Source organism: Chiloscyllium plagiosum, chromosome 44 (genome assembly GCF_004010195.1).
Source record: "Chiloscyllium plagiosum isolate BGI_BamShark_2017 chromosome 44, ASM401019v2, whole genome shotgun sequence".
Lineage (NCBI taxonomy): Eukaryota > Metazoa > Chordata > Chondrichthyes > Orectolobiformes > Hemiscylliidae > Chiloscyllium > Chiloscyllium plagiosum.
In genome coordinates, this window is record NC_057753.1 from 5,328,237 (window position 1) to 5,343,646 (window position 15,410).

The 15,410-nt window shown below is 46.3% G+C and overlaps 1 protein-coding gene across 5 annotated transcripts in view; it reads right to left on the minus strand.

Moving 5' to 3' along the window:
• Nucleotides 1–774: 774 nt before the first annotated feature.
• The window catches only part of LOC122543488 (zinc finger protein 436-like), a 48,549-nt gene continuing 33,913 nt past the window's right edge, over nucleotides 775–15,410 (minus strand). For 2 of the 5 annotated variants that reach the window (XM_043682216.1, XM_043682219.1), the window contains 3 exons: nucleotides 9,964–10,331; nucleotides 4,107–4,354; nucleotides 775–1,888 (listed from right to left, as the gene is read on the minus strand). In XM_043682216.1, coding sequence (XP_043538151.1) covers nucleotides 926–1,795 — 870 coding nt within the window. In that variant the 5' untranslated portion in view covers nucleotides 1,796–1,888; nucleotides 4,107–4,354; nucleotides 9,964–10,331 and the 3' untranslated portion in view covers nucleotides 775–925. Of the gene's footprint in view, nucleotides 1,889–4,106; nucleotides 4,355–4,526; nucleotides 4,857–9,254; nucleotides 9,332–9,963; nucleotides 10,332–13,015; nucleotides 13,039–15,410 lie in introns of those variants that run through there. The other 3 variants (XM_043682217.1, XM_043682220.1, XM_043682218.1) reach the window with 3 other exon arrangements.

Genomic DNA, 15,410 nt, shown 5'->3' on the forward strand with positions numbered 1-15,410 from the left:
CAATGTTAGCGTGAAAGAAACTGTGCAAACTCCATACACTTGTCTAGATTAGATTAGATTCCCTACAGTATGGAAACAGGCCCTTTGGCCCAACAAGTCCACACTGACCCTCCGAAGAGTAACCCACCCAGATCCACCCCCCCCAATAATTTACCCCTGACTAACGCACATAACACGATGGGCAATGTAGCATGGTCAATTCACCCTAACCTGCACATCTTTGGACTGTGGGAGGGAACCGGAGCACCCGGAGGAAACCCACGCAGACACGGGGAGAATGTGCAAACTCCACACAGACAGTTAGATTACATTACAGTGTGGAAACAGGCCCTTCGGCCCAACAAGTCCACACCGACCCGCCGAAGCGCAACCCACCCATACCCCTACATTTACCCCTTACCTAACACTACGGGCAATTTAGCATGGCCAATTCACCTGACCCTGCACATCTTTGGACTGTGGGAGGAAACCGGAGCACCCGGAGGAAACCCATGCAGACACGGAGAGAACGTGCAAACTCCACACAGTCAGTCGCCTGAGGCGGGAATTGAACCCGGGTCTCAGGCGCTGTGAGGCAGCAGTGCTAACCACTGTGCCACCGTGCCGCCCACAAGTTGCCTGAGGCTGGAATTGAACCTGGGTACCTGGTGCTGTGAGACAGCAGTGCTAACCACTGAGCCACCGTGCCGCCCCTTTAGTGGAGGTAAGGATGGAGGAGAGCCCTTGTAAAGAATATAAGTTGTTGGAGATTTTAAAAAGACTCAACACCCTGTGTTTCGCAAAAAGCCGAATTACCTCGACTTTTATTCGAAACATCTGCTCTCCCGCAACTGGGCTGCGGCTTATGAACACCAGCGGAAATAGACCCCCAGTGAACAAGGTTCAGTCCTGCACGTGATTAAACGACATCATCCAATCACCAATGTCACTGGTGAACCCGCTGGTGTGTCAGCTGGCTAGACGAGGTTGTGAATCCCTTCCCGCACTCGGAGCAGGTGAACGGCCTCTCCCCAGTGTGAACGCGCTGATGTACGGTGAGGTCAGATGATCGCCTGAACCCAGCCCCACAGCGAGAGCACCTGAACGGTCTCTCGTCAGTGTGAACACGTTGATGGGACATCAGCTCCGCGGAACTTTTATAGCTCTTCCCACAGTCTTCGCATCTGAAGGGCCTTTCATTCTTGTGAACGCGTTGGTGCCTCAGCAGGTTGGACAGCTGAGTGAAGCCCTTCCCACACTCGGAGCAGGTGAACGGCCTCTCCCCAGCATGGATCTGCTTGTGTCTCAGCAGGTCGGATGACCGAGTGAATCCTTTGCCACAAGCTGAGCAGCTGAAGGGTCTCTCCCCGGTGTGACTGCGCTGGTGGACAGTGAGGTGTGAAGATTGTCTGAACCCGGCGCCGCAGTGAGAGCAGCGGAACGGTCTCTCCCCGTTGTGGACCCGTTGGTGTTTCAGCAGGTGGGATGATCGAATGAATCCCTTCCCACACTCCGAGCAGGTGAAAGGCCTCTCGCCAGTGTGAAGCCGCTGATGCGTCAGCAGTTCGGCCGACTTAGTGAATCCCTTCCCACACTCAAGGCAGGTGAATGGCCTCTCCCCGGTGTGAGTGCGCTGATGGATTTCCACTTCGAAGGGGTAGTTGAAGCCCTTCCCACAGTCCCTGCATTTCCATGGTTTGTCCCCAATGTGACTGCGCTTGTGCCTCGACAGGCCAGAGGAGCGGTTGAAGCCTTGCCCGCATTCAGAACAAGTGTACCTCTTCTCCCCATCCCGAATGGTGCTTTTTCCTTCCATGTCCAAAACCCGACGATACTCAGATCCTGATGAAATGAGCGCCTCCGTCAATTCTTGGCGTTTCCTGCCTGAAAACTGACCTGTTCCGAAGCCCTGGAAAACGTATTTAAAACAAGGCAAAAAAAACAGCACTGAGAGAATCCAGTACGAGAACGTGAGGATCGCAGATGCCGGAGATCAGAGTCGAGAGAGTGGTGCTGGAAAAGCACTGCAGGTTCAGGCAGCATCAGCTCCGATTCCTGATGAAGGGCTCATGCCTGAATCGATTCCCCTGCTCCTCGGGTGCTGCCTGTGCTTTTCCAGCACCACACTCTCAACACAGAGAATCCATAAACACAAAGGCAGGCTGGGCAGTGGAGGTGAAAGAATTTGGTAGTTTGTGAGGCAGGCGTTGGGGATAAACGTAACCATGAAAGATGACCTCATAAAAACTGGAATGGAAAATTAACAAAATTAACATTTACTGTGAAATCTGAAAGAGAATACTTTGCTAAATTTAATACTTTGCTGAATCTTGCAGGTAGACAGCCTGGGTTTGCTGAACTTTGCAAGCAGACAACCTGATCTTGCAAGCAGCCAAATTCAGCAAAGTCAGGGGAAACATAAAGACATAAGCAATTATATCAACAGCAAAGGAATGAGCTCAAATGTTCCCAGCTCTTGTCCTTGAGCGTGTGATCAGGATAAGCGAAAAATAGTATAAAGAGAATATGTGAAAATTGTTCAGGGCCCTTACATAAGGCGTTTTTGCCAAGTGTATTGGGCCTGCTGCAGAGGTTACAATAAAGCTTTTTCTTTGCTCTTGCCAGCATTTGAGTCGAGTCGATTTGATTTCGACAAAAACCCATTGGTTTGTTGATGTCTTTCAGGGGAGGGCACCCAGTTTGGACTTACATAAGACTCTGGCCTCTCTGGGAGAAAGACAGCTGGGAAGAGGAGAAAAGGGAGATAGACTTCAAACATCGATAGCTCAACCAAATGTTTGACAGAATCTCTCAAAACCACAAACACGGCCATTGGAAAGACACTGGAGGGAGAACAGATTTAACGTTCCAAGTCCGACAGGACTCTTTTACAGACATTTTTTTCATATTTAACATCACACTGATCCTGCATGAGCTACTATTTGACGAAGCAATTCCCAACCTTGTGCCGATTTGGTCTGAAGAGACATTTCTACATTCATTCCTGAAAAGTCTGTCTCTCTTTTTCTGTCTATGTCCCCTCACCCTGGTTTTTCCAAACAGTGGTAATAGTTCTGGTTCCTTTCTTATCAACATCACCAGTTCTAATTTACATCCTGAAAGCTTTGATCAAATCAGCTTTTAACCTTTTGAATTTCAGGAATATATCCCTCAAATTAGGAAATTCTGGAAAAGAAATATCAGCAGATATAGCAGCTTCTGCACAGAGAGAAACAAAGTTAACATTTCAAGATTTTTTTAGAATGTACAACGAGGTGAAACATTTTGGCACAAGGAATAGGGTCAGTGGCTATATATTAAATTTTAGAGATGTATAGAGTGTGCAGGACTTGGGGGATAATGTGCAAAACCCTTAAAGGTAATGGGATATATTGAGAAAAGTTCGCAAAATATATGACATCTTTGGCTTCATAAATAGAAGTTTATGAGAACAAACTCAGGGAAACTATACTGGCTGAATAAAGGAAATTTAGTTACACGGTTAGTTTGGGTTTGTTCAGCTTTAAGAAAAGGATTTGGGGTGAGATTTCATAAAAGTGTACAAGATTTAAACAGAAACAAAATCAGAAGTTACTAGAAAAGCTCAGCAGGTCTGCCAGCATCGGTGAACAGAAATCAGAGTTAACATTTTGAGTCTGGTGACTCTGTTTAAACAGGTTTAGATTAGGATGACAAAAGAAATGCTCTTTCCAGTGGATGATGCCACAAAGATTAGGGGATACAGGTTTAAGGTGTTGGGAAAGAAATAACAGGTCAAGAATTATTCATTATGCACTGACTGGTAATATGCAGAATCTGCTGCCTATAAGGGTGGCAGAATTGATTCTATTAATGACTGATGAAGGAAATTGGGTGAACACTTGACAGGAAATAAACTTGCACGGCTTTGAGTAAAGAGCAAGAGTTTGGGACTGACTGGATCATCCTGCAGAGAGCTGGCATGGATTGAATAGGTTTAATGTCCACTTTCTGTACCATAATGAATCTATGGCAGATTTACTTAACATCTGCTCACAGCCTAACCATACTGACGGTATGGTCTAAATAGGACTTTGCATACTTTTACAACCACATTTGTATCTGAAATCTTTTCCGACAGAACGAACCTTTTTCCTTCCACTGTCAAATGCCGTTGATATCCAGGTCCTAGTTTGATCTTGATGTTTAAAAAAAAATCAATCATTCAGGGACAAGACCCTCAGTGGCTACGGCAATGATTATTCCCAATCTCCAACTGCCCTGGAGAAAATGGTGGTGAAGATCCTCCACTGCAGTCTTTAACGGGTAGTATACCACGGTGCTGTTACGAAGTGGTTTGGTTGGAGTGTCCCGTCCACGAATCCTTCCCATTCAACTGCAATACTGCAAGAGTATTTTGCAAAACAAAAATCCCTCACTGTCAGTCCAGGATAGAAATTCAGAACAGACAAACATTGTTCTCGGTTTTGAGTGGGCTGCCTGTGAATACTCCCCTTCTAACCCTCTGCCAAAGGATTTTACAAAAAAAAAACAACAAATTCCCTCACTCACAGTTCAGGAGCAAAACTGAGAAGGGGTGAACATCTCTCTTGGTCTGAGTGACCTGTCAAAGGCAGCGCATGCGCCCTGCGGCATATTGCCCCCTACAAATAGAGCGCCCACGCCAATGCCCCGCGGAACAATGACCCCAACAATGATGGCGACAGTAACAGGGGCCCATCAGCTTCCCGGGACCCGCAGCTGTTTTCCTATTTGCTGCAAGCGGAAGGACCGGGAGTTCCTGATTTGGATCTGAGCGCCTAGATCGGGTGTTTATGAGCCCTCTAAGGTCTCGAATTCATTTGCACTCCCCGTTATTCCTCTACTAGCTCTTTTCCCTCCTTCGGCTCCTGCAATTGCCCAGACTTCAGCCTTTTGCGTCTGCGCAGGAGCGACGCACGAGTGTGGACGGTCACGCGGCTTTCCCACTCCAGCTCCGCCCCTCTATGCCTATTGGCCACAACCATTGCCAATCACGCGGACCCGTTTGTGAGGGGATGCGCCACCCGAAGTTCCTGATCGTTCCCAGCGTTTTCTATTGTCCACTGGAGTTGCAGGCTATGCGTCTGCTCAGGGTTTCGCCCGTGTGTGGACGGTCACGTGCCTTTCACCCAGTCCGGGGCTCGTCCCTGAAGCCCCTCACACCCCCTCTATGACTATTGGCCAGAAGCACTGTCAATCACCCGGACCCGATTGTGAGGTAATGCTGACGTTGCCCGAGGTGACACTGAGTTCTGATTGTTCCCAGTATTTTCTATTGTCCATTGGAACTGGGGGGGGGTCAGGTGTCACATGATCAGGTTACTGTTTACTGACCTCCCCAAGGCAGGGATTAGCTCCTTCACTGACCCCCAAGGTACGGATTGGCATCTCTACTGTTCCCAGGATTGGGGTTTGCAGCTTTACTGTTTGCAGAACAGAGGTTAGCACCTTCTGTGTCCCCAGAACTGGGATTAGCACATTTACTTTGAAGGAGAAAAATCCACCTTCTATCCCGAATCCCTGTTTACAGTACCTCCGGGTGACCATAAAATATAGGAGCAGAAGTAAAGCATTGAGCCCATCAAGGTCAGCTCTGCCATTTGATAATGGCTGACCATGGTTTGCAAACACATTCTCCTGCCTCCTTCCCCTCATGAAGCAAGAAGCTATGTACATCTGTCTTAAACATACTCAATGACTTGGCCTCCACAGCCCTATGTGGCACTGAGGACGGCAGGGTCACCACCACCTTTTGGCTGAAGAAATTCCTCTTCAAAGTAGTTCTAAAGGGCCGTCCCTTCAACCTGAGGCCATGTGATGGGTCCTAAACTCTCCTACTAGAGGAAACTAAAACAACTGGGTGGAAGATGGTCTGACCCTTTATTATTATGTGGAGCATCCTTAACACTGATCCAGCTCCCAAAGAGCCAGCTGTCAGAGTGAACAGGGTGTCTGACAATCCTGTTCACTCTTTTTTTTCCTTCCCCACACGACCGGTGTTCATCCAATTCTGCCTCTAATGGTAGGATGTTAGGCGGTAGTGCTTATTTTACCCCAGCACCCATGTTGTGTATGCAGGTGTCGGACACAGTGGAAAAATAACAAGCGAGTAAATCTTTATTTATATTCCACCACCAGGAAAAAAGGAAACACCCGAGTGGCTAGTGACAAGCAGTGCCCTTCTCGAGAGAGGGCAATGTTGCATGATCAAAAGGTGAAGGGGAGGGGGAAGGGATTAGATCAAAATAGATTTGGAGGGGGAAATAAAACACTCCACTCCCTGCCCATCACTCCCTGAAAATCTCAAGGGTGTTGGTGGAACAATCCTGTTCAAATCTGTCATCCAGGGCTCCCTGATTGGACTGGTTTAATAGCCCCAATCATGGGAACTCATATTCTGGCTGACCTCATTACAATCACTACATTCCTCCCTCTTTCAGTCCAAGGACATAGGCTGATCCTTTCTCTTTAGCTCCTCCAGGGGTGTTTCACCACTGGTTCACGCTCATCCAACTCTGCCTCTGATACAGATTAAATGCAATGCACAGTAGTTCATCTGTTGTGCCTGGACCGTCTTGGAAGACCCATTCTCATTTTTCAGTGACGACATCCACTGTGTCCAACTCAGATTTCGAGGTACCACCAATGCTTGATAGAGAAGTAGACACATGGATTCTGGAACAGTCAGAAAGGCTGTCGCGGTGCAGGGCATGTTTTGCCCTTGCACTATTTGCAAGTTTGCAGCTTTCATATGGTCCACATGCTTGTTTAGAACTGTTGCACCAACTCAAACTATATATGTCAATGGACCTGACCTCGCATCCTCTTGCCCCTGCAAGGCCATTCCTGTGGCCCCTACACCAAACTTCAATGCCTGAAGTAAACTGTCCCAATTAGCAGGGTCTTGTGACCAGCCATGGCATTCCTGATGGCTCTCTCTATCACCAACCCACTCCCTCAAAAATCTGGGAGGATCAGATTTGACCTTCTCCTCATTTGCAACTCTGCTGCAGCCATCCCTATAAGCAAATGGGAACTGGGACTGTTTGATAGCTAGAGAAGCTGTAGGCTGTTTAATAAGCCTGCCTTCAAGGTTTGGACAGGTCTTTCTGCCAGACCATTGGATGAATGATGGTATGGAGCTGTGCTTATATGTTGGATACCATTCGACTTTAGAATTAGAATCCCAACAGTGTGGAAACAGGCCCTTTGGCCCAACAAGTCCCTCCAAAGCGTAACCCACTCAGACCAATTCCTCATCCCTATATTTACCCCAGACTAAAGCACCTAGCCTTCACATCCCTGAACACCTAACCTGCGCATCTTTGGATTGTGGGAGGAAGCTGGAGCACCTGGACGAAACCTACGCAGGCATTGGGAGAATGTGCAAACTCCACACAGACAGTCGCCCGAGGTCGGAATTGAACCCGGGTCCCTGGCGCTGTGAGGCAGCAGTGCTAACCACTGAGCCATGGTGGCGTTTCCTTTACTCAAATATAATACTGGTAAATGATGGCTCGTGATCTGTGATCAACACTTCCAGGAGTCCTTGTATTGCAAAAGATGTATATAGCTTTTCTACCATTGTCCCTGTGTTTGACGAATGAACTCTATGCATGTCCAGCCACACTGAGTGCACACCCACAATGACTAAGAACACTGAGCCCCTTGAAAGGAACTGGATGGTCAATGCGTAACCCGGTTTACCCGGTCAATCCCACGAATGTGGTGGATCTGCTGGCAGGAAGTTTTGTTCTTGTTGGCATTCTGGGCACTGCCCCACCAATGCAGCTATGGTCTGTGTCAAATGCTGGCCCCTAAGCATAACTTCATGCCAACATCTTCACATTGGAAGCTCCGGGATGGCCCTGTTGGAGTTCAGCCAGTATCTGCTGGAGACCTTTGCTTCCCGTAGTAATATGCTGTCGTCTACTGTGATCTGGTCTCTCTCTGGATTCAGAGAGGTTTCAGTTCTTGTTTTCTCAACCTCTTGGATCCCCCCATCACCACCAGCTGTTTCAGTTGTGCCAGGACAGGATGTCTCTGTGTCTGAAGTCTGAAATTGTCAACTGTGGCCGGGAGTATGTCCACAAAATTTAAAACCATTACAGACTTTTCCTGTGGCGGTGCTACCAGTGGTTTATCTGCCAACAGGAAGTGGCTCAATGCATTTGCAACTAGCCATCCGGACAGTGTTCCAACTTGTAATTAAATGCACTTCAGATGAAAGCCATTGCTATGGTCTGAAGCTATGGTTGGCACTGCATTGTCCTCTTTAAATAGACTTAGCAGGGCCTTATTGTCCTTTATTGTTACACATTTATATCCATAAAGGTATTGGTGGAACTTCCTGACTCCAAACATGACTGCCGAATCTTTCTTCGCTATCTGGGCATATTTATGCTCTGAATTAGCCAAAGTCCTGGATGCATAGTCCTGGGGTGGCACGGTGGCTCAGTGGTTAGCACTGCTGCCTCACAGCGCCAGTGTCCCAGGTTCGATTCCAGCCTCGGGCGACTGTCCGTGTGGAGTTTGCACATTCTCCCCGTGACTGTGTGGGTTTCCTCCGGGTGCTCTGGTTTCCTCCCACAGTCCAAAAGATGTGCAGGTTAGGGTGAATTGGTCAGGCTAAATTGCCCACAGTGTTAGGTGCATTAGTCAGAGGGAAATGGGACTGGGTGTGTTACTCTTCGGAGGGTCGATGTGGAGTGGTTGGCCGAAGGGCCTGTTTCCAAACTGTAGGGAATCTAATCTAATCATATGCTATCAGGCCTTCATCTCAAGTGTACCATCTACGAGCTAATAGTCCCCCGATGGTGTATGGGAAGGCTTCACATGTCAGAGTGTGCCAATACTTTCGAGGATGATAGCTGTTTCTTTACTTTCCTGAAAGCTATGGCGTGGCTCCACAATCAGTCCCAAAGCTGACCCTTTTTAAAGAGTTCATGCAAAAATGGAGGCTAGGTTATTGTGGGAAAAGATTTGGTAACCCACGATAGGCCCACAACAGCAAATTGGCCAAATTGTACCAGGACACCCAGAATTCCCGAGCAGCTCACAAACTGGTTCAGACGGTACACAGGCAATGGAATACGCTTTCAAGCTCCCATGGACATGACAAGAGATCTCAAAGCCCTCAGGGCAGTTTCACAACCCAGCAATACCCTAAAGCCACACAAAGAGCAGGACAGACAGACAGACAGGCACCACAGGACAATGGAAGCACCTCACCACTTCAGGAAAGACTTTAACACCGACCTGGGAAGATGAATGGAACTATGATACTGTCAGGATGTTGCATTGTGTGAAGGAACAGGACATTCATCCAATAAACTGTTTTCCAATTAGCACCCTTGCAACTAAAATACTCCATTTCCAGATACATTGTATTGTCTCATTTCTTAATCAGTGTCATTGTGCAGCATAACTATCATCCTCAGCTGAGGTCTCATCCTCGGCTCTGGGAGGAGAAATCAAATTCTCTGTGCAGACTGTCAGTTCTGTGTCAGCTGGTCGGTTTTCTCCTCCAGTGATATCACTTGCAATAAACTGTTTGTCAATTTCACTTCGAGCTGTGTTTTGTGATCTCTAACCTACTGGGCAAATTTCTCCAACAGTTACGTTTGAACTTTCTGGAATAATTCACCAGCCCGAGGAAAGCTCTAAGCTCTGATACAGAGGTGGAAGCTGTAGCGTCTTTGATCGCCCGATCAGGTCAAATAGGTCACTTGGGGTGCATTGAACATGTGTATTTCACTTCTATGCTTGTTTGGGAGCAAGTCCAAGAGTAAATCCAAATCCCCTTAATGCTCCCTATCAGTTGTCACTGTTATTAGCTTGTCAGCCAGATAAATAGTGATCTGGGGGGTGAGTAGACCTTGTAAAATGTTTTCCATTGTCCCCTGATAAATTGCACAGGCTGGTGATAGCCCAAATGGCCGTCTTGTATATTAGTACAAATACTTACGGAGGTTTTGTTTACTTCTGGGAGGACTCGTATAACCAAATGTTTGGCCCGGCTTGTGCCCAGCTTCATGAAGGAACGCCGCCAGCTTTGCATATAAATCCTCAATGCGAGAGATTGAGTATCTATCCAACTGCGAAGAGCAGTTCACCGTTTGCTTCAAGTCCCCACAAAGGTGAACTGACCTGTCTGCCCATTCCACAGACTGGAGCGATTTGAAGATTCCTTTGCTTTCCAGCCTCCTGATGTTTGCCTCTACCTTTGCCCGTAAGGCGAGCGGCACTGGGTGGGCCTTGCAGAGGCGTGGAATTGTTTCCTGGTCAATGTGCAAGATGGTCTTGGCCACTTTGACAGCCCCTAGACCTTCCTGAAAAAAAAACTTCTGAGTATTTAATTAGGACTTCACTCAGGCAACCATTTTCTAATCAAAAAAGAAATCTAAGTGAACTTTTCTCAACCAATTTCACCCCATCAGGCTTGGGCCTGAGCTTTTGACTACAATCTGTGGTAACTGAACCGGCTGCTCCTCAGACCAGAACCAACGTTGTACCCTAAATCTGTGTAGGTTCCCCGATACAGGTTCTCAGTCCAGCTGAAGTCTTGCGCAAATTTAAGTGTTGGAGTCCAGAGTGAATTTTGTTAAAGACTGGCTGTGCTGGCCTCGACCTCCATTAGAACTGGGTGACCATTTAACCAAATGTTATTGTGATTTGTTCTGATTCAAATGTTGCTCAGCAAGTTAACTGTTCCAAATCAGATGTAGCTGGGCTTTCCAAGGTGTGAACTCTTATGGAGGAGAAAGTGAGGTCTGCAGATGCTGGAGATCAGAGATGGAAATGTGTTGCTGGAAAAGCGCAGCAGGTCAGGCAGCATCTAGGGAACAGGAGAATCGACGTTTCGGGCATTAGCCCTTCTTCAGGAAAGGCTTTTCCAGCAACACATTTCCATCTGTGAACTCTTATGGATCCTGGCTGAGGAGTTCTCTTACTCAATTTAGGTCTTTTGCTATCTCAAGTCCACATACCGGCAGCAATTACAATGGCTTGCCCACCCGGATCCTGAAGAAAATTTGGATGGCCAAGCCTGTTTTGGGGTTTTGCGATGGGATGACCTGGAGTCCCTCTGTCAGGATATGCCCTGAGTGAGGCCATGTGATTGCCTTCACTCAAGTGGTGTTTCCCTAAGCTTGGTTGGACTGGGGAGGATGTCCATTTCCATCAGAATACTCTGCAACTCATATGCTGCACTTGCCACACTTTCCAACGATAAAGCCAGTTGTAGTGCCTGTTTGGAGTCCAGGAAGCCTTCATAGAAGATAGGACAATACAGCGCAGAACAGGCTCTTTGGCCCTTGATGTTGCGCCGACCTGTGAACTAATCTAAGCCCATCCCCCAACACTATCCCATCATCATCCGTGTGCTTATCCAAGGATTGTTTAAACCTCCCTAATGTGGCTGAGTTGACTACATTAGCAGGTAGGGCATTCCACGCCCTCACCACTCTCAGCGTAAAGAACCTGCCTCTGAAATCTGTTTTAAATCTATCATCCCTCAATTTGTCGCTATGCCCCCTCGTACAAGCTGACATCATCATTCTCAGTGCGGCCGCACCAGCGTTTTGTATAGTTGCAGCATGATATTGCGGTTCCGGAACTCAATCCCTCTACAAATGAAACCTAGCACACCGTATGTCTTCTTAACAGTACTATCAACCTGGTGGCAACTTGCAGGGATCTATGTACATGGACTCCAAGATCCCTCTGCGCATCCACACTACCAAGAATCTTTCCATTGACCCAGTACTCTGCCTTCCTGTTATTCTTCCCAATGTGAATCACCTCACATTTAGCTGCATTGAACTCCATTTGCCACCTCTCAGCCCAATTCAGCAGTTTATCCAAGTCCCCTGCAACCTGTAACATTCTTCCACACTGTCCACTATTTCACCAACTTTAGTGTCCTCTGCAAACTTACTAATCCATCCACCTATGCCTGTGTCTAAATCATTTATAAAAATGACAAACAGCAGTGGTCCCAAAACAGATCCTTGTGGCACACCACAAGTAACCGGACTCCAGGCTGAATATTTTCCATCAACCACCACTAGCTGCCTCCTTACAAAAAGCCAGTTTCTAATCCAAACTACTAAATCACCCTCAATCCCATGCCTCTGCATTTTCTCCAACAGCCTATCATGTGGAACCTATCAAAGGCTTTACTGAAGTCCATGTATGCCATGTCAACTCTCTACCCTCATCTACATGCTTGGTCACCTTGTCAAAAAAACTCAATGAGGTTTGTAAAACATGACCTGGCCTTGATGAAACCATGTTGACTATCTGCAGTCAAATTGTTGCTTGCTAGATGATTATAAATCCTATCTCTCATAATCCTTTCCAAAATCTTTCCTACAACAGATGTAAGGCTCACTGGTCAATAATTACCTGGGTCATCTCTACTGCCCTTCTTGAACAAGGGCACAACATTTGCAATCCTCCAGTCCTCTGGTACCAAAACCTGTAGACAATGACACCTCAAAGATCGAAGCCAAAGGCTCCAACACCTCCTCCCTCGCTTCCCAGAGAATCCTCGGATAAATCCCATCTGGCCCAGGGGACTTGTCTACTTTCACTAATTCTAGAATTGGTAACACCTAACCTTTACTAACGTTGATCCTTTCTCATCTAATATTTCGTATCTCATTCTTCTCCTCACAATATTCTCCTTGAGTGAAAACAGATGAGAAATATTCATTTCTCCGATCTCCGATCTCCACAGGGTCCACACATAATTTCCCATTTCTGTCTTTGACTGGCCCTACTCCTACCTAATCATCCTTTTATTCCTCGCATACCGATAGAAAGCTTTAGGGTTCCCCTTTATTCTACCTGCGAAAGACCGCTCATGGACCCTCCCTACTCTTCTTAACTCTCTCTTTAAATCCTTCCTAAATAATCTGTAACTCTCCATCGCCTCATCATCCATCACATAAGCCTCCCTCTTCCACTTATCAAGAGATGCAATTTCTGTAGTAAACCACGGCTCCCTTACCTTATCACTTCCTTCCTGTCTGGGTTACCATCAGTCTTTGTCTGTGGAAGGAGAAGTGTACATCTCTGGGAAAGTATTTCAAACATCAGTGTGACTAGAACAAAACTGAGACAAACACAATCTACAGTCTGTGGGAGGAGATTTTACCAGTTAACCATCCCGAAAGTGCATTATTTCATTCACAGCAGAGAGAGAGAGAGAGAGAGAACATAACTGTGTCGTGTGTGTGTATGAATTGATTGTTTCTCTCAGAGATAAGGAGAGTCAGGTCATGGAGAAACCATAGAAATGTGGGGACTGTGGGAAGGGATTCAAATCCCCATCTGATCTGGAAAGTCATCGATGCACACACACTGGGGAGAGGCCATTCACTTGTTCCAAGTGTGTGAAGGCATTTGCTCACATGCCTAGCTTATGAATACATGAAAGAATTCACACCGGGGAGAAACCTCTCATCTGCTCCAAGTGTGGGAAGAGACTCGCTCATTCATCCAACTTAAATAAACACCAAAGAACACACACTGTTGAGCGACCATTCATCTGCTCTGAGTGTGGGAAAGGTTTTAATCAATTATCCACCTTGCGTGAGCGCCGGAGAACTCACACCGGGAAGAAACCATTCACCTGTCCTGTGTGTGAGAAGAATTTCACTCGGTTATCCAGGTTACACAGACACCAGAGAAGTCAGACTGGGGAGAGACCGTTCCCCTGCTGAGTGTGGAAAGAGCTTCAGAGAGGTGTCCAAACTTGCATGCACACCAGTGAACTCACAGCGGAGAAAAATACATTCCCTTGCCCTGAGTGTGGACAGAAATTTTCGCAGCCAGCTTACAGAAACATCGGAGCACTCATTCCTGTCGGACAGGATTTACATGTATTTGGAAAGGCAAGAACTGATTAGGGATCATCAACATGGCTTTATGTGTAGGAAATCATTTCTCACAAAGTTGATTTAGTTTTTGAAGAAGTAAGGGGTCTGTTTCCATGCTGTATACCTTTATAACTCTATGACCCTAAGATTGTCACCTGCTCCGAGTGAGGTAAACAATTCTCTTGGTCATCCACTGTGCTGAGACACCAGCAAATGCACAAGTGATGGCAGGGGTTAGATCTTGCAGTTATTGATACTGGTTAACACATCCAGGACTGAACGTGTGTATTAAACCTGAGCTGTTGAAGGAATGTGCCCCAGCCACGCTCTTGACAGTTCTGGAATTAGAAAAGAAAGCCCCTTTACAATTGGGTTTCAAGTCCGGAAGGACACTGGTGGATGCTGGGAATATGCTGACAGATCAGAGATTGGGGCTAAAGTGGGATCTGTTCCTGACTGAAGGTGAAATGGCAAGTTTAAATTTCCAATCTGAAAGTTATTATGGTCCGAGAGTTCAAACTGTTTACGATATTCTCCTGAGATGAAGTATCTGGCCAGTCTGTGTGTGCCTCTGCTGAAAGCAAATATGATGCACCAGGTAGAAACGATATAAACATTTTAGGCTAGAGATTGCAACTCACCAATTGTGTGCACATTAATTTGACAAAATATTTTGGTTTTATATATTTTATATGTTAGTTCCAGCTCTCATTCATTCTCAGTCCCAAGGGCTCACCTTTTTTTCACTAAGTTCTTGTTGTCGCATTATTAAATCAGAAACAAATTAGTTATTAACTTTCAACTTGATCCTTGGAGACTAACATCGAACTTAAAATTCTCATATGTAGTAAACAGAGGGAAAGCTTTGGGAATAGGGTATAGTTTCTTTTATGGTTTCAGTTATGACAATACTGGGTAAGTCCGATCCCAGAGTGAAACCTGTCCAGAATTTTAATTTTTTGCTATTTGTCTACTTTGGAGGTCAGTTGTTGAGGATATTCACAAAAGATTGTCAATGTACTTTTAACAAAATGAAAAACAAAGCTTATTAAGTAGAAAAAGACCATATTGCACTTTACTAGGACTACAAATGTCAGAATAATAGATTCAACCTTTTATCTTCAACAACAATGTTACAGATAATTAAACCTCAGTCAAGTGTCTCAGTGTAGTGGACAGCGAAGAGGGTTACCTCAGATTACAACAGGATCTGGACCAGATGGGCCAATGGGCTGAGAAGTGGCAGATGGAGTTTAATTCAGATAAATGCGAGGTGCTGCATTTTGGGAAAGCAAAGCTTAGCAGGACTTATACACTTAATGGTAAGGTCGCAGGGAGTGTTGCTGAATAAAGAGATCTTGGAGTGCAGGTTCACAGCTCCTTGAAAGTGGAGTCGCAGGTAGATAGGATAGTGAAGAAGGCGTTTGGTATGCTTTCCTTTATTGGTCAGAGTATTGGGTACAGGAGTTGGGAGGTTATGTTGCGGCTGTACAGGACATTGGTTAGGCCACTGTTGGAATATTG